Source organism: Hippopotamus amphibius, chromosome X (genome assembly GCF_030028045.1).
Source record: "Hippopotamus amphibius kiboko isolate mHipAmp2 chromosome X, mHipAmp2.hap2, whole genome shotgun sequence".
NCBI classification, from domain to species: Eukaryota; Metazoa; Chordata; class Mammalia; order Artiodactyla; family Hippopotamidae; genus Hippopotamus; species Hippopotamus amphibius.
Window position 1 is genome coordinate 110454148 of NC_080203.1, and position 24254 is coordinate 110478401.

Here is a 24254-nt window from a genome sequence, read left to right on the forward strand (position 1 = left end):
TAATTATCTATCAGGTTAATTAAAAAAAAAAAGGAGGAATAGAAAATTTCTGAGTTATTTTGACATTTCAGTTGAAACCTCTAGCCTGGCTTTTTTTTTTTTAATGGTACAAATCAATTCCTATTTTAAAAGAAATAAGAAATTACAAAACTGTAGACTAAATGTTCTGATGAAGTGTTTAATTCTGACATTTAAAATTAATGGTAAACGCTCACTAACCTCACTGTCAAGGATTTTAGCAATCTTTTTACAACAAATGGAAAATTTCAAAGTAAGCCTCCCTTTCCCTGCTCACAAAGTTTCCACCTCTACCCTCCCTCCTGTTTGGTAACTCATCTCTGCACAATACTTCCTAATGCAGAATTAAAGAAAAACACTTTTCTAGAACATTCCCTGAGCACCCACGAAAGGAGAGAGGGGAAAAGTTAGGAGGTTTATTGTCCTTCTTTACCATTTAGCATTTCAGAGTGTGTGGGTATGAGATAATAGTGAAGTTTTAAACATGAAAAATGGCAGAGGAACATTTTAGTACATATTGGAGAACTGCTCATCTGGGCATTTCAGAACCCAATTGCAGTGCAATATTCTTGTGTATATGTTGCCAAGAAGAAAATTGCAGTAGAAATAACCTTATATGACAATTATACAGGTTTTTATTTTCTATTGAAAACCTTCTCTTATACCTCTGATCAAGTTTTTTAAGTCTGCACACTTAAGAAGAAGAATTTGGTTAAAATGCTCATATATACCCAGAAGAGGCTATCTTTAGATGGGAGAATGTTTACAAATGATCAACATTTTGATTCACTTATAACTTATTTATTAATATATTTGCTTATTTACATTACGATTAAAAATGAGTATCTCTGTATAAGCATACCTTTGGTAATAATTGAATACCTCAATATTTAAAAGTAAATGAACAAATACATTTTTTTAAAGGAAGTAAGAGGCTTAAGCATGATGCCTTCAAAATAGATTGTATTTCAATGATTATTCACTATAATTCCCACTATATTAATATTTAGACCTTAAAGTCAGACTAAAAAAGGTAATAAAATATTTTTTGTATGCTTTATCATTCCTATCAAGTGCTTTATAGTCAATATGATGCCTAAAATATGTAAAAACATATAAAAGGAAGTGATGAAGACTGTGTTTGGTTGAATCCTAGAAACTTGTTAATATTTCCCCTCAACAATTAAAAAAAAGAGCTCTTATAAACCAAAGGCACAATATCACATTTTACATATTTGATGCAATTTTGGTCTGTCTCACACTCAGTTTATTCCTTAGTGAAAAACTCTCTTTTATTTCTCTTAAATTCTTTGCAAATGACACTCATTGTCACTCCCTTAAGAGTATTTTGCCTCTTTGCCACTAAATGTTGCAATATTTTTATTATAACAGTAAAACACCCTCCAAACCCCTTCTTTTCTTTTAGCTCACTTTCTATTCACTAACAGAGCAAATGTTAATCTTGACTGTACAAGTTAAAAGAAGAAAATTACTTTACCTAATGTCACTTTCCCAAACTCGATTTTCATCCAGATCTTCAATAAACTTCTCTCCTTTCATCCAGTAAATTAAAGGACTGACATCTCCACTGTACCCAAAGAAAGCTCTGCAGGTTAGATTAGCTGAATCACCTGTGGAGAGAAGTGATGAAAATGTGTTATAAACCTGTTTGTACACTCTTATTTTAGGCAAACTGGCAGGTGACATTTTAATCACTTCATTGATTTAATGAAACATCTTCCTAAAATAATATTTTCCTGATATTTTCTGTCAAATTCATAGAATGTGTGCTTTTGACTGTTTAATGGAATGTGAATTACTTAAAAGATTTTGAAGAACACTGATCAGTTATTTTATGGAAGTTTCTTCTATTTAAGTTTGCCTGACTATTCCACATGGTTAGATTGAGGTTTGAGCTATTGGGCATGGTACCATGGAGGTGATGTGCCCTTCTCAAAGCATGATATCAGACAGTATATAATGTTGATAATGTAAGATTTTATAAAGCAGGTAGAAGATGTTTCTCAGTCCTGAATGTGGGAAATAGAAAGAGAACAAAATCTTTCGATGGGAAAGAAATGGAACTGTAAAATGCAGGATCCCCTAAAAATGTTATTAAAATATTTGTACTATAGAAGGAATAGTATTTTAATTAAGGAAACCAACACACACTCAGGTAAAAAAGCACATTAAAATACAAACGAAAAACTCCTGAGAATAAATATTTGGGATGTTTATAAGATGTAAAATCAATAATACTACTGTGGAGATGAGTTTCTTCCAATATGCTACTCAAGAGAGACGACTATAATGGTGAATACAGATTGGCTGATTACTTAATAAGGTAAGTGGAGGTCCCTGACTGAAAAGTGGAAGCGAATGTAATGCCTGCAGAAAATAAGGTGTATTTCTGGATAGGTAATGTGATTTTGCAAACATGTGGTTTCCCCAGGCCTCAGGCGGCATTAGAGAACTGAAATATACCAGTACCATTATAGTTTTAAGATCTTGCTGCCTCAAAGTAGAGCTAGAAAATGCGGGATGGGATAGAGACCTGTGGGGACCTACTCCAGCTTGGACTGGGGCAGGGTAACTGACAGGGATAAAGACTCCACGAAGGGCTGAAAACTAGGCCCCAGGGATACTTTTACAGGTTTCTGAAGTAAGGAAACTGTCTTCATTTCATAAATCCTGAGGATATTCTAGAGGATTCTGACAACTCTGACTTTATGGTGAAGTGAAGGAGGTTCCTAAAGACTGGAGGCCTCAGAGCTAAGCTTTGAGTTAACAGCGAACATCTCCTGAAAATAGGCTTATGAGGGATTCTACAATATAAACCCAGAGCAAAGCATAATGCAGTCACAGATGCATCCTTTCTAAGTCCTGATATGGGTCAACCTATATGTAAACTTTATTCTCCAAATTCTACAAGAAAATCTTTATTGCATAAAATTCATATTATTATCTTAACTATGTCCATTGTGTAAGAATAGCTGATAACTAAGTTCTTGTTCTTCTACTACTTCTAAGATGGCATGATACAGCCTTTCCTTTTATCTCATCCTTGTTTATGTCTGAATGTTCTCCAAGTAAGTATTCTATATACGGACTTTGATTCTATATACGATAATCGCCATCAGTGACCAGATAAGTCCAGAAAATGTCTACAAACTTTTAAGATGCAAAATGGAGCTTTAAATAGGTTCCTTTACCTTTAATTTTACATGTAAGTGTTTTGTAAATATTTTAATATGGAATCCCTCCCCCCTTGGAGAATATTTACCTTACCGAATGGATAATTGATAACGTTTCAGTCACTCTTACTGGTTAACCACAAATTTCCATGAGAAGCGTCAATCCAATGTTACAACACAATTTTAAATCCAATATTCTTTGCTTTTACATTTTTATAAGAGCACTAGCTTTTATGTAACTCAATTACCTGTTATAGTGTAAGGGTAGTCATAAATTCAACAGTAACTCTTAAAATACTACAGTGTGATGATTAATATCACATGCCAATGTATCGACATATTACAGAGTTTAAACATTTACATATCAATAATTCACATAATCTGTGTTTTAAAAAGGGATTACGGTTTAGCTTTTTGGTAGGAGTTACTGACTGGAACTCAGAAATAGAAATCTCCAGAAATTATCTAATTTTCCATTACAGTTTTACTAAATTTGGGGGATTATAAATAATGGTCATGTCATTAGCAACTCAGCTTGATGTTCCTTAGCAGAGAAGTCAACTGAATCTCTCATGGGGACCTGAATTTTTCTCTCTTGTCACCCTCCTACCTTCCCAGATCAAGTGATTTTTCCTTTACCTAATTCCTCATATCTCTCACCTATGAGCCTTGTGCTGCCACACTAGTAAATGGCTCCTGCACCCATGTAAGAAACGATTTGCTTTTTCAATCATCTTTGCTCACCTGATCTTTGACTACCTACCTTGCCTTGAGCTCCAGTGGTAGGGCTATCTGCAGTGCTATGGGGGCACCTAGGGGAACTCGACCCAGACTTGGGTTGGGCTTGCTGTGGGTCAGAGAGTGGAATTCATGGAAGGAATAAAAGAAGGTGGAGGGAAAAATAGAAAAGCACTCCAGGTAGAGAGGAAAGAGCATGAGTGAGAGAATGCCAGAGAACTCTGGAGGAAGGCTGTGGGTGGTACAGGAGGGGGGAGGATTTGGGGGAGAATAGGGCACTGAAGATGCCAGAGCAGTGGCAGCCTTAATCTTCCCGGTCTCCCATGTTGAAGATTTGGGACTTCCATTTAAGGGCAATGCTAAGGTGGAGAAAGGTTTCAAGTAGCAGACTGACAGAAGCACATCTGCAGTCTAAAGAAATCACTGGTTCCTTAAAAAACTAAAAATAGAACTACCATATGACCCAGAAATTCCACTACTGGGCATATAACCTGAGAAAACCATAATCCAAAAGGAAACATGTACCATAATGTTCACTGCAGCACTATTTACAATATCCAGGTCATGGAAGCAACCTAAATGCCCATCAACAGATGAATGGATAAAGAAGATGTGGCACATATATACAATGGAATATTACTCAGGCACAAAAAGGAATGAAATTGAGTTATTTGTAGTGAGGTAGATGGACCTAGAGACTGTCATACAGAGCTAAGTAAGTCAGAAAGAGAAAAACAAATACCGTATGCTAACTTATATATATGGAATCTAAAAACATGGTACTGATGAACCCAGTGACAGGGCAAGAATAAAGATGCAGATATAGAGAAAGGACTTGAGGACACGGGGGCGGGGGGCGAAGGGGAAGCTGGGATGAAGTGAGCATTGACATATATACACTACCAAATGTAAAACAGATAGCTAGTGGGAAGCTGCTGCATAACACAGGGAGATCAACTCGATGATGTGTGATGATTTAGAGGGCTGGGATAGGGAGGGTGGGAGGGAGTCTCAGGAGGCAGGGGATATGGGGATATATGTATAGATACAGCTATTCACTTTGTTGTACAGCAAAAACTGGCACAACAGTGTAAAGCAACTATATTCCAATAAAGAGCTTAAAAAAAAAAGGAAATCACTCTTATTGTATTTGCAAAACTGGGATTGGATCAGAAAGAATCAAGAAGGATTGAGAATTTTACAATACTTTGGGACCATATAAGGAGCAGTCACTACAAAGATAGGATTATTTTCACATAATTTCTTAAAAGGACAAAGCACAGGTGACAGCAGTGACTACAGGTCACTGCGCTTTTATCAATGTGATAATACGAAGCCTCTCAAAGCAGAGATTACAAGGAAGCCTGATAGGGTAAAAATATATATTTGTTATTTTCATAATTTACCTACATCACTGTGTGTGTATGTAGGGGAGAGAGACAGACAATCATGATAGAAAGTCAACTTGAGTAGAGATCTGTTCTGTGAAGAGATTTTTGAATTGTTTCTCTTGATGATACCTATTTGTGTGGCTGACAAAAGGTACCACTTGCATTCTCATGCATAGCTCCGTTTCTCAGGAAAGGACACTAGGAGCCCAGAGCGGCCAATCCTGAGAGAAGGCCAGGTGATGCCAGGCTCACCTGACGCTTCCCGGCTGCCTAAGTGTTGGGGAGGGAAGCTGAGTCCATCTAGTACTTTTCATTTGGGAAATGATGGCTAATCACATGAGTGTCTGTTAGGAGCTGTGACCTTGGACCCCAAGTGTGGATTACCTGTGTTTGAAAGAGGAAATAAAGAACTATCATCCCCTCCCCTCAGGCTGAATAAAAACCAGGAGTGGATAGAAAATCATGGGGCAGGGTGGAGCCTAGGGAGAGATGATGGACCTCCACTCAAGAAGGGTAGAGAGAGATTCATAAGCACAATTAGGAAAATTAGGAAAATATAACTAGCAAATTTTGTTTAGAAAGTTAATTAGGCAATTAGGAAACAGTAATTAGGAAAATAAAAATAATACGACTGTTTGTACTTCAGGCTGATGAAGCAGGACATGCCAGTTACATAACAGGATCTTAGCATCTGAGTTTTATGAGTAAGACCGTCCATGATCTATTTCATATTCTCATGTTTTTTAATGTTAATTCTTTGCTTTAAATTCTCCTCATCCTCATTTCCATGTAGTAACTACTCTTCACCGATTAAGCCCCAACTCAAATAGCACCTCTTCCAAAAGACTGACTTGGCTTTTCTAGGAATAGTGAATCACTCTGTCTTGTCTCCTCTATAGCCCTTGGAACATATCTGTACTTCATCACAATATATTCCTTACAATAGTTGCTTTGCTTGCATGTCTAGTCGAGCCACTAGGGTATTCACTCCCCAAAGGCAGAAATTATATCTGTAACTACTTTTGTATATTACTAGGACCCATTACAGTGTCTTGAATATATTAGCAACTCAATAAATAATTTCAAATTAACTAATAACCTGCTTAATATCTCTTGTACTTGCATTTTCCCTTGGTTCCTTTTTTCAAAGCTTCATTAATTAAAGGTTACATGTCTAGAGCCTATCTCAACAGGCCAAGTCTATCTTGTAAACTAGTCTTCAACATGCAGAGCCTCCTCATTTGGATGTTAATTCTCTTGTGGGTTGGAGCTGGTTCATACCAGCCTGTTAAGAATCAACTATTACATTTTTTAGAAATTCTGTAAGCAGGTTGTTAAACATAGTCATTATTAAAAATTAAATTATAGAAACTTAAATATACTATATTAAAAACTAAGGTAATAGATGCCCCAAACTCTAAGCCTATTTATTTTGCTGTGTTATTCACCTATGGTATCTGTATGGCAGAAATACCATATAATAGTGTATTACTGCACATCTCTTCCCAAATGCACATTAAGTGAGGTTATGCTGGCAGCTAGCAATCAGCCATGGCGAGAGTATTTACCCATAAATTGCCAAATGCTACAAATCAGGCTATGATTTACTTTTTTGTTGATCGTCTATACTTAAGACAATATGGAGCAAAGATTAATAATGCAGATTAAACTTAAAAGTGTCGTGTCTATAGCTGTTACACTGGTAATACACAAACATAAAAAACTCCTCTGGCACCCCAAAATTATAATCCAAGTCAGCAAAGAATTTGTTTACATCACTGATGAACAAATGACATTCTCACATACATCTCCAATGTTTCACTCTTATTTGCCAATATAAATGAAAATATCAGCCACCCACATGGTGATGTCATTCTAAGAATGACACTTGGAGAGCCAACTGTTAAACATTTACCAGCACATCACTTTCAATAAAATTGTTTTTCAAACATGTTGCATGTATATTTTTAATACCTTTATTGAGATATATTTTACATGTCCTCAATTCACCTACTTAAAATGTACAATTCAATGGTTTTCAGTATATTCACAGAACTGTGCAACCAGCAGCACAATCATCTATACAAGACTTTCATCACCCCAGAAAGAAATTCTGAACCAATTAGCAGTCACTAGTCACTTCTCCCAAACCCCCAGGCCTTGGCAACCGCGCACCTACTTCTACTTTCTGTCTTTATGAATTTGTCTCTTCTGGATATCTCATATAAATGCAATCAGACAGTATGCAGCTTTTGGTTTCTGCCTTCTTTTGATTAGCTTAACGTTTTCAAGGTTCATCCATGTTGCAGCATATATCAATACTTCATTCCTCTTTATGGCTAAATAATACTTTCATTGTATGGATAGACCACATTTTGTGTATCCAGTCATCAGTTGATGGACATTTGGGTTGTTTTCACTCTTTTGACTATCACCAACAAAGCTGCTTTGAACACTGTAGTACAAATTTTTATGTGGACATACGTTTTCATTTCTCTTGGTTATATACCTAGGAATGGAACTGCTACCTTATAAGATAATTCTATGTTAAATCTTTGAGGAATTGCCAAACTGTTTTCCAAAGTGGCTGTACTATTTTACATTCTCACAGGAATGTATGAGAGTTGCAATTTCTGCACATGTTTCCCAACACTTGTTGCTTGTTTTTTTTATTATAGCCATTCCAGTGAATGGGAAGTAGTATTTTTGTGGTTCTTACTATTAATATTAAACCAAAAATTTATTATCACATATAATTATTTTATTAATAACCACTGTTGTTCAAAATTATAAAAACACTATCAAGATAAAAGGGCTTTTATTAGACCACAGAATGTAATTATATAATATCATACCTAAATTGCTTATTTCCCCACTGTTGTGTTATAGGCCCTGTGATGTATTTATAATTTGAGTTGAGAATTTACAGGAATTGAATAAATTATTGAAGGCTTATGCTTTTTAAGAAAAAGTGAGTTGTTTTCAAATGTTTAAAAGTAAAAATATTTTAAGCAAGAAGTTAATATAAATGCTCAGAAATTGTACCAGGCTTAACTCCAGGCAATGTGTTATCAGAACTGAATTATGATCTGGAAACAAAAATTAGTTTCACATGATACAACAAAAAATTGGGATTTATTAAAGAGTTAAATATTATAAAATATATATACTATCTAGGAAAAATATATTATTTTACACATCTGTAGAGAAAAAAATATTTTCTTAGAATTAGAGCCTAGAAATAACAAGAAAGTTCATGATTGACAGATCTAAATATATAATTAGCAAAACTTCAGTAGAACAGAAAATACGAAGAAAATTAAGACAGAGAATGATCACGAATTTTTATTGTGTTTGTTATCTAATGTATATGAGTATGCTTTCAATTAAAGAGGAAAAACAATATAAGGACACAGCATTGTGCCTAGAAAAGTCATTAATAGATTAATATTCCAGATATTCAACTTGAAAATAATCATAGCCAGGTGTTTTTTGTTTTTGTTTTTGGCTGCACCATGTGGCATGCGGGATCTTAGTTCCCTGACCAGGGATCGAACCCGTGTCCCCTGCAGTGAAGCAGAGTCCTAACCACTGGGCCACCAGGGAATTCCCCATAGCCAGATTTTGATAGCAACTAGAGGAAAGGTTATTAGTATTACAACTCCTAATGCTACATTAACCTTGTTTCTTCTTGCAAATTTCCACTAACTTTCAGGCCAGAGTTTATTTTATACACTCATATCTTTTGTTTCATTGTTTTTTTTTCTTCAGCTCTTTATTGGAATATAATTGCTTCACATTGTTGTGCCAGTTTTTGCTGTACAACAAAGTGAATCAGCTGCATTTATACATATATCCTTACATGCCCTCCCTCCCGCGACTCCTTCCCACCCTCCCTGTCCCAGCCCTCTAAGTCATCACTCATCATCGAGTTGATCTCCCTGTGTTATGCAGCAGCTTCCCACTAGCTATCTATTTTACATTTGGTAGTATACACTCATATCTTATACAATATCATTCAGTTTAGATAAATATGGCTTCAGATGTTCTATTTTTTTCTTTACTTAAGCCAGTGAGTCTCGAACTTACTGCCAAAAAATCTTACTCCCACTCCCCCCAAACCCAGATTTTGACTCAGCAAGTGTGGAGCGTTCCAGGGATTTTCATTTTTAACAAACACTCCCAGGTGATTTTCATGCAAAGTGGTTGCAGTTAACCGTCTGGAACAATTTCTTTTTACCTTGGACTCTGTTTAAATTGGAGTTGGGGCTGAGAAAAGCAACAAGATTGAAAAACTTTCCGTCAGGGCACTTAAGCAGGAAGTAAGGACAGGGTGGCTAGGAAAGAGGGTTCATAATAATAGACAAGAAGTAGGTTGTACAACTGGGTCACTGATGAGGCAATCCAGGCTGCAGAAATATACTAGCTTTCCAAAGGAATGTAGGAAAAATATTTGTGTTTCAGTGGAAAACTACTCATTTATCTATTGCAAACCATTCTGAGTTATCAGATTTTAGCCCTTTCACTGTATTTCAGCTATTTTCAATTCTTTGTAACTCTCTGTAGGTAACTGATATGTAAATTCTCTCATGTCTTTTAGCCATTCGACTTAATTCTCCATCTGCTGCCCTAGCCTCGCTCCCCCCTCAACCCAGGGGAAAATCAGTTTTGTCTCTACTTGGAATTTATCTCAGCATTCCTTTCTTCTGTTTAATATACTATTTTGACTTCACCTTTGAATTGGTCATAACATCTGCCTGTTCCCTTCGTATCATATGATCACAAATTCTTTAACATGTGTTCATTTTAGTATCTGTATGAAAGTCGTGATTGTACGTTTTTCTAAAAATGATCTGTTAATAGGAATACAACGCTAGCCTTACTGCTTTTATTACCATTCAAATAGGTCACACGCATGATATTTATATGTACACATTATGTCCCTGACATTTGTTCGACTACTGAAGGATTTAAGAACTCTCCTTATGCCTCTTTCTTTTTTTCAAATAGAAGAATCAGCAATATAATTTTATCTTTAAGTCCAAACTATTTAACTTGTTATCAAGAGAAAGTATCCATCTTTTCTATCTTTTGCTCTCTAATTCGCTGTAACATGCAATTTCTGATAAGGGAAGCCTAACATGTGATTTAGAGAGTCAAGCACCAAAGCTCTCCCTTATCCTCTTCTATTTATATATTGAAAAAACACCTCCAGTCTAATCTCTGATACCCAAGTAATAACGTTCATACTATTTACTCTACTTAACCAGAAATACAGGAAATTCGCATTAGAATTCCACGTTATAGAAAAGAGACACATTAATTTAATTTCCCCCTCGATTTTGTTTCTTTGCTTTCCTTCAAATAATAACAGAAAAATTTAAGCTATGGCCTAGGGAGCCACACACATCAGATACATCAGTCAGCCAGGGCTGGAGTCCTGAAGATAATGGTATTCTTGCTGTCTCAAGTTGATATCTGTAAAAGCTTCAGTAAATTGCACTAAATGCCTCTGCTGCCTTTTTGGCAGAAAGGTGCACTGTCAGCTCAATCTTACCAGGTTCCGAAGGAAGCACTCTAAAATTGATCATAAAAAATCATTTGCTATCTAAAATGAGAACAATGCTTGTCATACGGCAGGCTTTCAAGTAGGCCACAACGTGAGGGGGCTTTAGAGGAAAAATAATACATTTTCTCTTTAACCCGCAGATTCCAATCAGCAGTAGGGACACTTGCTATTTAGTGCAACCTTCTTCTAATTAGGTATCACTTGGCCATTCCTAAAACTGCTGAGAGCAGAGATTCTCTCTCCACTAGAGGACACTCTATAACTTATTGGAAAAAAAAACAAAAATCTGCTTTTTTTTTTCAATTAAAAGGAAATTTCTTCCCTAATTAAAAAGCATCAGCATCCAGAAATCTTACTAGTTGGAATTAGGAAATAGTGAGCATTTTGTTCTTAAACAAGATGTTGAATAGTGGGGGGTGGTTAATTTCATTTACATCATTAATCATGGATATTAAAATTACTCTATGGTCACGGTAAAGATAAATGTTTTGCCAAAGACTCTCCATTTAAGATAAAAGCAAAGTGGTTTACAAAACATATTTATCTTTTGTCATTAGTTATACTGAATGGCTCCTCTTTCAGAAAGTTTTATTCAGAAATGAAGAATCTCTCTCCCTGTCTCTGTCTCTGTCACACACACATAGACATACACACACAGACACAGACACAGACACAGACACACACACACACACACACACACACACAATCCCCTGGAACTTGCTCAACACATTTTACCCAAATAAGTATTAGGACCCATGGCACGTAATAGTTGCCAGTATCTAACCAGAGAGTTCTAAGGGTCCCAAAAGAAAGGAAAGAAATGGAAGGGATAGGTTATATTAAGCTCATAGTTGAGGATGTTATTCCTGCAGGATGTAACAACGTCTGCTCAAACTGCAAGGGAACAAAATCACAGATAAACAAGACATGCACTTTTAAATTTGCTAACCATAATTCAACTGTAGTGTCAGATTTCCTTATGAAAATGTATTTTATACTATCGTACAACGTATTTCTGTAGATTTTAAGAACAAAACAACTTATTTGGCTGGCTAGCAGATTGCAAGGGAATTTAAGTAACTGCAGATAACCTGGAGTTAAATGAGTTAAGGTACATGCACAGCACCCACGGTGAGTGAGTGCTCACAAACTTACCCATCATTACTATTACTAGCATTACTATTATGATGGGACTTAAACTTTTCTATAAGCGATGACTTGTAGTTCATGTATCAAGTTGGGCCAAATTATGCCCTTCAGGAACCTGAGGGCTGCATAGTGGAATCTGAATGAATTATTGGGGATATTTCCCACATCAGTTAGAGGAAGGAAGGCAGTGGCACAGGAAAGAGGAACACGGCAGTGGCATATGGAGAGGAAATCTCACACACTTGAAACGAAAGGGTCTACACAATGGGAATATTATTACTGCATTGTTTTTAGATAGTTCAGAGATTCTTGTAAGAGCTCAAATGGTAGCTCTTGATGCCTTCTAGGTGCATGATCCAAAAGTTTCTGGCATTATAGGGGAGCAAAACTTGCCACCCCCAAATGTCTTTTTGGCATGTGGATTATTATGAGCTGAAAATAATCAAGGCCCAAAAGACTTAGCAAGAAACTCTGACTTTCCCCCTAACTGCCTAAAAGAATTTAGATAGAGGGCCTGTTCCTGGACTAGAGCTGTCACCAGAGATAGCTGCAAAGAATACAGGCGAGGTGTGGTGGGGCAGATTCTAGGCAGAACATAAAGATCAGAGTCAACTCTGTTCCCATTGTCTCTGCCTGGCCCAGCAAACATTGGTTTACAAAACTTTTGCTTTTCCATCCCCATATGAATTGCCTGCCTCCCCTTTCAAGTCCCAAACCACTATCCCCAACATCCTCTTTTGTCTTTAGCTGAAGATGGTATTTAAGGTGAGGGCTTTGACCATTTTTGCGAGTTACTCAGTTTTCTTGGGTCTCTCTTCTGTATACATGTCATTTTACTTTTGTTTGATTTTCTCCTGGTAATCTGTGTTACGTCAATTTAATTCTTAGACCAGCCAGAAGAACCTAGAGAGGTAGAGGATAATTTCTTCCTCCCTGAAAGCATCTAGAACAATTAATGGACATCAAGCTGAAGAGGGGGACTCATCAGGAATCAGTAAACATCTGGTACCACCTGATGACCTCACCCCTGGGAGGTGTGATGTTACACCTGAGTGCTGAGAAAATGGGTATTAAAGAATTAGGAAACTGATAACTGCTCAGTGGAAAATGTTTAACTGCCAGGGAATGGATTTGCTCCAAAAGGTTATTCAGAAACTCTTGGTGATGATGGAGAGGAAGTAGGATGATTTGGGGGGATATTTTTTATTGTGTTAAAATACACATAAAATTCACCATCCTAGCCATTTTTAAATGTATAGGGAAGAGGGCCATTTTTCCCCATCGGCTGAAAAAGAGGATGGTTTGCTTTCTGCCAAAGACATCGGAACTGCTTATAATTTTATTCATTTCTAAAATTATTTTCAGTCATCCACAAAGTAGACTTTTTTTGGTAATGCAGACATTTTTAGGTTTTTGTTGCGGAGGACTTACTAATCTCAAATTTCTGTGACTGCATCTTGATAAGACATCTCCTTTTATTTTTGTTCCATTAATTACATAGCCACTGTCCTAAATTCCTCATTGATTCTTTTAACTCTTGTGCTTTCTTGTCCTTCCTGAGTCTCACATTTTTAAAGCAAATTATTCCATTCTCAGTCTCCAAGTATATATAAATCAGCCATTAACATACATAAAGCATTTATCTGTGGCCACTGATCAGCAAATTCTTTAGAACTCAGTATCAAAAGGAACTGAAGCAAGAAAGAAAATAACAGAGGGAGATGAAAAATGGCAATATGAAAAGGAGGAATGAGAGGGAAAGAAAAATGAAAGGAGGAGGAAATGAAGGGATATTAGTTGAGGTGGTGAAGGGTATTGAAATGTCCCCAACAGCTTCTTCAAGTGTGTTACACTTAGGTTGCCATGCTCTTGAATAGTCTGTCCTGATAATGGCTTCATCTTTTTTGTGCTTAATCTGTCATCTCCAAACCCTGGCTGACACCTATTGAGGTAGAGACCAATAAATGCCTCCCAGTGTCTATTATCCTTCTTCCTTTTAGTAATATAACCCCCAAAGTTTTAGTTGGGCACATGGCTACCCAGGTACAGACTATATTTCCTAGTTTCCTTTGCAGGTAGATACGGCCAAATGACAGAGATCAGGTCAATGAGATGTGTGAGTAAGTGATGTGTACAATTTCCCATTCATCTCCTTTATGATGAAGCCTCATCCCTGGACTTTCTTTTTCCCTTTCTTCTAGGCTGGAAAGCAGATGTGTCAGTGAACTGGTTTCTGTCATATATATGAAGACAAAATGGTAGAGCAATAAGATGTAAGGGACCCGGGTCCCTGAATGACATAATGAAACAGAATCGTCCACCAGTCTGCACTTCTCTGTACTGTTCTATTTGATGAGAGAAATACACAAAATACACTGAAGACATTGTATTTTGGGGTACCTTTGTTATCCAACCAGTACCTCTAGAAAGTACTTTTTTCATCTTGTCTCTCAGGTTGCAGTGTGGTAGGATAAAATTCATACCACTATACCAACTAATTTGATCTACTTAGGGATAAAGACAAGAACCACATTTATCTCTTGCTAATCCTCTAACTTCCCACAATACCTATATACGAAATGCAGAAACAGAAACTACAAATGCTCTCTTTGAGAAGGAAAATATGACATTAAGAATGAGTCTCCTTTTAAGACAGGATTTAGCTTTAACTGGAGGAAAACTATAAGTAATTTACTTAGGGATAATACAATCAATAGCATCTGTCCTACTTTTGTTTGTTTGTTTGTGTGGGCTGTGCCCCCTGCAGTGGAAGTGTGGCGTCACAACCACTGGACTGCCAGGGAAGTCCCAATAGTACCTGTTCTAAAACACATATAGTACCTTGTGACTTAAAAATGATGTTTTGTTTTTGTTGCTTCTTAAATGGACTGGTTGCACTAAGAGTTCCAATTCCAATTACACTTTGCTATATCTGCATTTTAATGAAACACCCTCTCCCTAAGTTTCCTAACTCTCTTAAGAGATAATGTGGATATGCATAAAGCCTGCTTTTCTTATCTTTTAAAAAATATAAACCATAATCCTGAGGTTTACGTGGCTTTCAAGATTAATGAAATATTCTTCAGGAAGTTTTATAAGCCTATAAAACATGGCCAGTGTAAGACATAATGGTAGCTCATGCATGATGTTTATTATTTAAAATGTAAATGAACATTCAGTGAACTCACTGTTTTGTGTTTTCTTCGATCCTGCCCAGAAGGGCTTTTGTTGGTCAGTGTTATATTAAAAGTACTCAGTGTAACTGCTGGTGTTTCATATAGTGCTTTCCTCTGCTTGTCTCTCCTCCATAGTGGCTTAGTAAAATGCTTCTGACAGCTTCTGAGCCTAAAATATACTACGAAGCTTGGTTTTTTTGGTCCACGTTTGACAGAAGGAGAACTGATAGCAGTTTGAACAATTGAAGTTCAAAATGGGAGGGCATGTTCTGTGCTGAGTTAATCAGGAAAAGTTTCAGAAGTTAATAGCATTCATAGATATTTTCAGTACTTAAAAAATAATTCAGTGTTATTTTCATTTCCAGTCTGTGAAAGAGCTATTTCTTTCAGTTCTTTTCATTCTTGAAAAAGGCACGTTATTTCTCTTGGGAACCTGTATCTCCCTTTTCAGTCTATTCTACTATTGGTGTCTTTAAAATCAGTTGAAAGTAACCGTGCTATTCTAACTTTCATGCCTCTTTCCTGATCACAGAACCTTAGGTTCAAGGAGACATTTTTTCCCCTGTGCTTAAAAGTATTTTTATTGTCTCTAAACCTGAAATTTACTGAGAAGCTACGACATTATTCTTAATTTTTTCCTTTCTTTTGGGGTTCCCAATCTCACTTTCTATAACTCAATTCTCTGTCATGGTGTTATCTTTACTCCTGGCCCTTAAACTAAACCAACGTCTTATTAAAACTCACACACGTACCCCAATATCAGACAGACTAGTTGTTTTTCTGTGAGCTATTGGGAGGTTTTCCACATGATTTTTAATCATAACTGCCTTATGCAAGGCTTATGAGACACCAGTCTAGAAGGTTTATAACCGTCAGGATGTCTTCAATAAAAGAGATTGTAAAGTAGCATCTGAGATGTGTCAGCATCTAATAAAGGTTATTGCTTGAGACTATCTTTACAGCTTTCTTACCTAAAGAAGGTATATGATTTTCTGAAGTCTATTTTTGTGCCTATCACTATTAATCTGTGATTTATAATTTATGTTCTAATATGAGGAACTCTCTAGTGGAAAGTTATAGAAGTAAATTAAAATAACTGAATATCCTTGTCTTTAGGAAAATAACCACTTGTGCCATTCCATAAAGATGAATACTTCCTCCACATATTTCTGGAATCATTCACATGATGGGTGTTCTATCTGGAGTTATATTAATAAGTTTGCTTTTTTCCCCCCTAACACTTGAATCTCATAGAGAATGCCCTTTAGTACACCTAATTGATATAGGTAAAATATAGCAATTACTTCTAAATCTTTTCCAGGAAACACCGGCTACTTTTACACAGCCTAAGATAGAGAAAAGAATAAAGCCATTTGTCCCTATCTGGATGATGTTTTATAACATATTAACTCCTTGGAGCTAGCTGTTGGAATACCCTGTGTTGAAAAGTTAGTGGCAAGTTTTGCTGATAGGATGTACCTTCTGAATCAAACACCATCTTGAATTAATGAAAATAGTCATTGATCTGAGAAAAGAGGTAGTGGAGGAAAGTGGTGTATGATCTGCTGTGCTACCCCAAAGTAGAATATATGATGACATTTTTTAAAAAAGTGGAAAGTGGACACACTTCCTTTTAATATTAGGAATGGCTATTTGGGATGGGGGAACTAGAGAGGTAAATTGAGTATTTGTATACATACATAAGAGCAATGCCCTTGGAACAGTTGTGAAGATAAACAAGCTGATTTTTTATCCCACCCTTTGATGTCTACATTATTTCCTTCACTTATCCTCTGAGTGCCAGTACGTTCATGAAGCACAATGATCACCAGACTCCTTAACCCTAGCACCAATCATGGCTTGCTCTCTTTGAGACTGCATACTGTGATAGCTTTGTAATATGCTGACTTGACTAGGCTGAACTGCATTTCCCAGAATTTCATTTTCTTGTATGTGTCCAGTTAGGGTAAGCTATAAGAGAGACTCTTTCACATTAGTGGAAGGATGGAAAGGAAGTAGCAGCCATTTGAGGGTGTGAGTATGTGTGTGTCTGTGCGTGTATGTCCATTGTTACTGATATGCCGACTCAATTCATTGAGATGGAGGAGCAGTTGGGCCTGAAATTGCTCTTTTCCCCTGGATCTTCCGCCAGTGTCTCCAACTCCTGGACCAGCGGTGTGCGTTTAGCGCTATGATAAAAGACTCCGGATCATTCTTTCTGGTAAGATCAAAGGCAACAAGAACTTGACATGGGTTTCCGTCCATCCTAATGGAGTTCAAGCCTGCTCATGCCCTCCTCATCTGACAGCTTGCCTCGTGGACTGCAAGTCCAGCTTGTGCTCTTTGGGTTCTATCTCATGCATTATCTTCCCTTGCTGACTTCCTGCCTGTGAACTTCAGACTTTAGCATTAGATGCAGAGATAGCCATGTGAAGACTGCGTAGTTGACATTCATAATTGTGTAAACCAAATCCCGCAAATAAATTTATATGTATAAATATATGTATGTATGTATACATATTTTATGTTGGCTGTTCTTGTTAGCCCTCTTCTCACACTATGCATGCGTGGTTGGCTTCATATATACCAATGACCTTAATGTCTTTACCACCCACATTTTACTGATCTCCAAATCTAAGTCTTTGGCTTGAGCCTTTCTCTTGCATGAACATCTTCACTTGGATCTCCCACAAGCATCTCACACTCAACATGTCAGCAATTAGACTTGCCATCTTTCTCCCCAAACTGCTCATTCTTCTGACTTCCCTCTTTTGGTGAACATTACCTAACACACAGCAGGCAGTCAATAAATCCTTATTGGGAAGCTAAAGAATAAATAAACATGCTCAGAAAAGACATTTCTCTACTATGAAATGCTGAGAGTGAATAATAGCAGCCTAATTCACACAACTAGCTCTTATTCGAATTAGGTGACAGGGACTTTTCAATGACCACACTCATCCTAATAATCTCTAATTTCTTTCTTCCAAGTTAACTGTAACTTTTTTTTTTCTTTTTCGGTTTACAGATAACTCGAAGAACTGATGAAAGATAGAGTCCTTGCCCCCACCATGAAAATATTTAGTGTGTTTACAATTTTAAGGCCCACTGAAATTCATTCATATACCCAAGAATCCTGGGTTAAAAATCTGTTATCTGGTTAAAATACAATACTAGAAAATGTTAATTTATATATGAGCTATAATCTGACAGGAAGGTGTTAGGGGATTTGTGCTGCTTGCAGGTGTCTTTTTTGTCTATTTGAGTTAATAGAAATGAAAATCTAGAGTTGTTTGTCAAAACAAACATGATTGACCTACTGGGAATTTGAAAAGCAATAACTGAAACATTGATGTTTTATCTGATGACAATATAATAGCAAAAGGTTTAAACAAAATAAGCTATTCTGTTTAAGATATTAAGATATCATTTGTGAGGTTCTATTCTCATAATATTTAGATGGAATTTAATAAATCCATTTTAAAATTGTTTTATGTGAAAACCAGTTAATCTATATTAAAAACAGTGTTCTTATCAAATGAATTTTCAACCATTCTTTCTCTAGTTAACAGACATTGATTTTTAGGAAAATAAAATACTTTTACAAATATTTGAATATTAATGGGTTTACCAGCTTTTGGGAAAGACAAAATGAATTTTTAAAAAACAGGGCTTCCCTGGTGGCGCAGTGGTTAAGAATCCACCTGTTGATGCAGGGGACTAGGGTTTGATCCCTGGCCTGGGAAGATCCTACATGCTGTGGAGCAACTAAGCCCCTGCGCCACAACTACTGAGCCTGCGCTCTAGAGCCTGCATTCCACAACTACTGAGCCCATGTGCCACAACTACTGAAGCCTGCATGCCTAGAGCCTGTGCTCTGCATCAAGAAAAGCCACAGCAATGAGAAGCCCACACATGGCAACAAAGAGTAGCCCTCGCTCAGTGCAACTAGAGAAAGCCGTGCGCAGCAACGAAGACCCAATGCAGCCAATAAATAAATAAATAAATAAATCACTTAAAAAAACAAACAAACAAAAAAAAACCCAGCTACTTCCCTCACAATGTCCTTATTTTGAAAACAAAATGCAGTTTCATAATGGAGAATAATGAAAACTAAGACAAATATAGTCACAATAGAATATCAATGAAATATTACCACGATAGTTGGAAATACATATTTGAGACAAGAAACTGACACTGAATTCACTGTGGTTATGGTTTCTCCTATGTTCCTGGGTAGGTAGGCCATTGGGACAGCATTCACAACCTCTTTTTTAATATTCATTTATTTATTTGGCTGCCCCTGGGGCTTAGTTGAGGGATGTGGGATCTTCGTTGCCATGTGCGGGATCTTTAGTTGCAGCATGCAATCTCTTAGTTGCTGCATGTGGGATCTAGTTCCCTGACCAGAGATTGAATCCGGGCCCCCTGCTTTGGGAGCGCACAGTCTTAGCCAGTGTACCACCAGGGAAGTACCCATCACCTCTTTTTTAAATGTCTGTCTGCCAACAAATTAACACCTAGGTTGATGCATTAATTGCTTGCCAGAGGAATGTGGATGGAGATTACAGAACGGAATCCCTCTGGCTGTGTCTATTCATGGAGAGCAAGATGTGAAATCAGAAAGAAGGAATCTTTCGAAATTTGTCACCTCAAGGTTGCAAAATCAATGTCCCTGGATACATAAAGAATGCTGTAATATTTTCCCCAAATATTTCCTCTTTGCATTCTTTAGCATAAATAATGGACCTTTCTTAAAATATGTATTGTGTCTATACACACACACACACACACACACATATCAATGAGTATTAGGTAAAGTAGGGGATTACCTGACCTGCAACCTTAAATTAGAAACTGATATCAAGATGATTTAAGGCAATGACGCATGGTGACTCCAGTTAACAGTTCATCCCCTATAAAAAGGCACATTCAGTTTCTCTGAAAATACACTATGTAGGCTGAACAAAGCAGGTCCCCAGGCTGATTTTGGTGCTCTGGTCACCAATTTATAAACCCTGTTCTAAAGCATAAATGTAGTAGTTGGAAGCCAGGTCCCTGAGTCAGCTAAATCTATATCCACATAGGACTCTACCATTTATTATCTCCTTGACCTTAAGCATGTTATGTCATTGAACCTCTCAAACATTTTAACTCTCCCTTTTGTAAGACTGAGTGTAAAAATATTTAACTCCTAGGTTTATTATGAGGATTAAATGTATGAACAAGTTATGTAAAGCACTTAGTGCAATGTAAATTAGCACAGAGAATGGTGGGTGTTAGTACTAGTAAAATAATGGTACACAGTCCTAACAAATATGGTGCCTACTAGGTACCATGCTGAAAAGTATCTCTTGATAAAACAGAACTAGTCTTCTGCTAACAAGAGTCCATGTAATTTTCACACCATCATTTATCTTTCCACACACACCCAATTTTTCCAAGGTTTTTGATTTAGTAGATTGTCTTGTTTCCCTTCATTCTGTATTAGTCTCCAAAAGCACTGCTGAACTCAAGGTTAATCCATCCAAAAGATGAGAGAGCGGTGCTGTCCCCAGAAGTGAAGGCTCTCTACTGCTTTGCCTTGTTCTGAGGAATTTCTTCTTTAGACACACCCTCTCTTGTCATCATCTTTGCTCAAGTTTTTCCCATCTCTAATCTCACTTCAACTCGCTATCTTTATCATTCTATGGATGTCTTTTAGAACTTAGACTTGATCTACCCATCCAGAAAAATATTCTCACGTATTTCTATCATTTCCCCCCCTCATCTTCCCAAGTGGCCATATAAGCCCTTGCTATATCCTAAAGATATAGTCTAAATTCAATCCATTTCTTCAAGTTCATTACGTCTTTTTTATATCCTTGTCTCTTTATCAGATTGTAAACTTATATGCAAGCACGGTCACATCTAAATAAAAATTTATGAACTGTACACCCTCTTATTTTAGCTCCAAGGACTCCTGGGACATCATTAGTGATAGTGTAAAAGTTTCAGAGATTAAATCCATAAGGAGACACAAGATATTTTTCCTTGTTCTATGAGGATTCACTTTACGCTCATTCACAAACAAATAAGCAAACAAGATAACAAACAAAAAACCTTCAATGCGAGACAGCTATAAAATGCTGCCCTATTTTCACGAACTACTTACAGTAACATATTCTTCTCAAGACTGAAAAAGTAATTGTATACTTAAGTGAGAGTCTAAGGCAGGTAAATTAGAAGGCAAATCTACGCAACTATATTAGACCACATTTGAGTGAGAAAAGAAAATGTGATATGTAATCAAAGCCACAATATTATATTTAACACTTTCAGAACCTATGAACAACTATACCTAGATCAGTGCAGAAACTTGTAACTGCCTGATGGATTCTCTCCCTACATTATGTTTCAAATCTGTAGGAGTATGAGGTATGTGTAAAATCACTTAATAAAGGCTTTCTATGTCTAGCAAACTCTTTGAAATGGCATTAATAGTCACACACAATTAATGAAAAATTTCCCAAATCTTCACTGGCTACAGGCTAAAATCTTTTAAGATACATTATACTGGTATTGGACTCATCTCCTTTCTACTTAAAAAAAATCATATCCTTCTATGTGAATTGTAAGATAACTGAGGAAGATTTTCATACATGTTGCAGCTCACATTATAAATCAAACCATCAAACTCAAAGCTCTTAAGTGAAGATTTTAACTTGAATCTGGGCCTCCTATTCATTCCTAAGAGTGTATATAATAATCTTTTGGGTAACTCTTAGGAAACAGAAGCCCCCTTCTTAAAATCTACATGAATATAACACATCCATCTGAATGAGACTTCCTAGAGGAGATTCATAGAAACCTAAACCTCAGAGCTTGTGAAGACTCAAGTTTTGTTTGGACTAAAAAGTCTTTCAGTGGATACTAACGGTGACAACCCCTCACTCCCTGCTCACGGCCATTTGGGAAAGTAGGACTCTTACCCTGAATTAAGAAAGAGTCTGGAAGCTTAGACCTTCCTCAGGGAGTTAGAGGAACAGAGGGAAATCTGGCCTAAAGCAAAAGCTTGACGGTTATTCTATTGGTGCTGGCATCTTTTATACTATTTTTAATGAGTTGATTTGAATAGTTCATACAAAGGAAACTGGGAGTTAAGGAACAGAAGGCAGCTTATGTGGTGGTTACACACGATGGAATGTAGGAAGCCCTTTGTCAAGAGGAGGAAGCTAGCACGGAGGCTGCCTTGGCGGTGCTCCAGTACACAGGACTCAGGAGCAATGAACCGAGAGAAGGGATTTCAAACCTGGCTGTGTGTCATTGTAGCCCAGAAATCAATGAATTATTTATGTAATAAGCTTTCCTGATGACTCAGGTGCATAGCAGGTTTTGGAACCTCTGGGTTTTATCTGCTGTGACAGAAATAAACAAATCTGGGATACTAGAGGCAGTGGATGGAGCCTCCAGAGTGAGTGCAATGCCCAATCCCAGCTGGAACCTGAGCTATCTTGAGGGATCAGAGTAACCATGAAGGTTTGCAGACCCATGTGCCGAGAACTTGTGTCCTAGGAGCCCCTCCAAGACTAGCAGGTAGGTTTGGCTCTAAAGGGTGGGCAGAATTTATGAGAAAACTATGGACTGCAGTCCTGGGATGGCTAAAACCAAGTAAAGTTGGGATAAGTGGATAAGCCTTTATTTCTCAGTGGTAGCAGTTGCTAAACAGTGCAATATAATTTAATGATCTGTATTTTGGAAAACAGGCATTTTCTCTGGAGGCTATTGAAACACTGTAAGCATAATTAGGATCAAATCATCATCTTTTTCCTGCGGCAGAATGAATTTGATGGAAGTAGTAGGAACCCTTACCTAATTTTAGTTCCAATCAGGTTTTCGGTTAGTACTGTCTTCTTCCAGAGTAAGCGCTGCCTTATTCAAAAAGTTCTTCACTCTTTGTACTTCAATTACTATAGCCTGGCTGCATGAGAGGGAGTGGGCTGGGGCTGTTTTGCAACCGTTTCTAACTTCTGGTATTTAGTTTCAATGCATGCTAGCTGATTTACGGCTATGGCCTCACTCCCCAGTTACAAGTTTGTCATTGATTCGAGAAGCTGCTTCCCTTAACTCTCAGGTGGCAATGAATTTAGCTGGTAAATGGGATAGAGAGTGGTAGAACAGGGGAAGAAAAGCAGAATTTAAACACTATGAAGTAATTTCCAAAGTTTTCCTCCATCTTTAATATTCTTATTCCTTGGATATATTAAAACTTCTTTAATGATAGGTGCTGCAAGGTTGTATATATAGGATGCATATGTGTATCCCATATGTATGTATATATGTATATATATACACATTTATGGAAGAAATGACATGCCAAATCAGACGGTCATGGTAAAAAAATTAAACAGTTACGAAAGGTATAAGATTACCAACTAATTTCCAGAGGGATGTACCATTTTACACCATTAGCACGTGAGAGATCCAGTTTCTCTCCATTCTCATCCATTTTGCATTGCCAGTATTTTACATCTAAACTTTTTACATAGTTATTAAATTTAATAGGCAGTGATACATCATCATGTTCTTAATTTGCATTTCCTTAATGACTATTGTTGTTGAACATTATTCATTTTGCTTATTTTTCTAGTGTGGAGTTTTGAGAGTCTTTTATATGTTCTAGATACAGGTTCTTTGTGATATTTGGGGTGTCCAATATTTTCTCTGTCAGTAGCTTGTCTTTTCAATTCTCTTAACAGTATTATTGCAGAACAAAACTTTTTAATTTTGATAAATCCCAATGTGCTGATGTTTTTCTTTTATGGCTCATGAATTTGGTGTCCTGCCCAAGAACTTGTCACAAGGCCCTAAGTCCCCAAAATTTCCTTCTCTTTTTTCTCTAAAAGGCTTATATTTTACACTAGGACTTATGATCTATTTTGAGTGATTTTTTGTATAAAACGTGAAATTTTGTGTAGTTTATTTTTTTGTTTTCTTCTTTGAAAAAATTATTCATCTTTAAATAAATTACTTTGCACAT

General features: G+C 36.8%; 1 protein-coding gene across 1 annotated transcript in view; it reads right to left on the bottom strand.

Moving 5' to 3' along the window:
- The window catches only part of IL1RAPL1 (interleukin 1 receptor accessory protein like 1), a 626403-nt gene that overhangs the window by 46500 nt on the left and 555649 nt on the right, over positions 1-24254 (bottom strand). The window contains exon 7 of the mRNA XM_057717680.1: positions 1517-1649. Within this exon, the coding sequence (XP_057573663.1) occupies positions 1517-1649 (133 nt within the window). The remainder of the gene's footprint in view (positions 1-1516; positions 1650-24254) is intronic.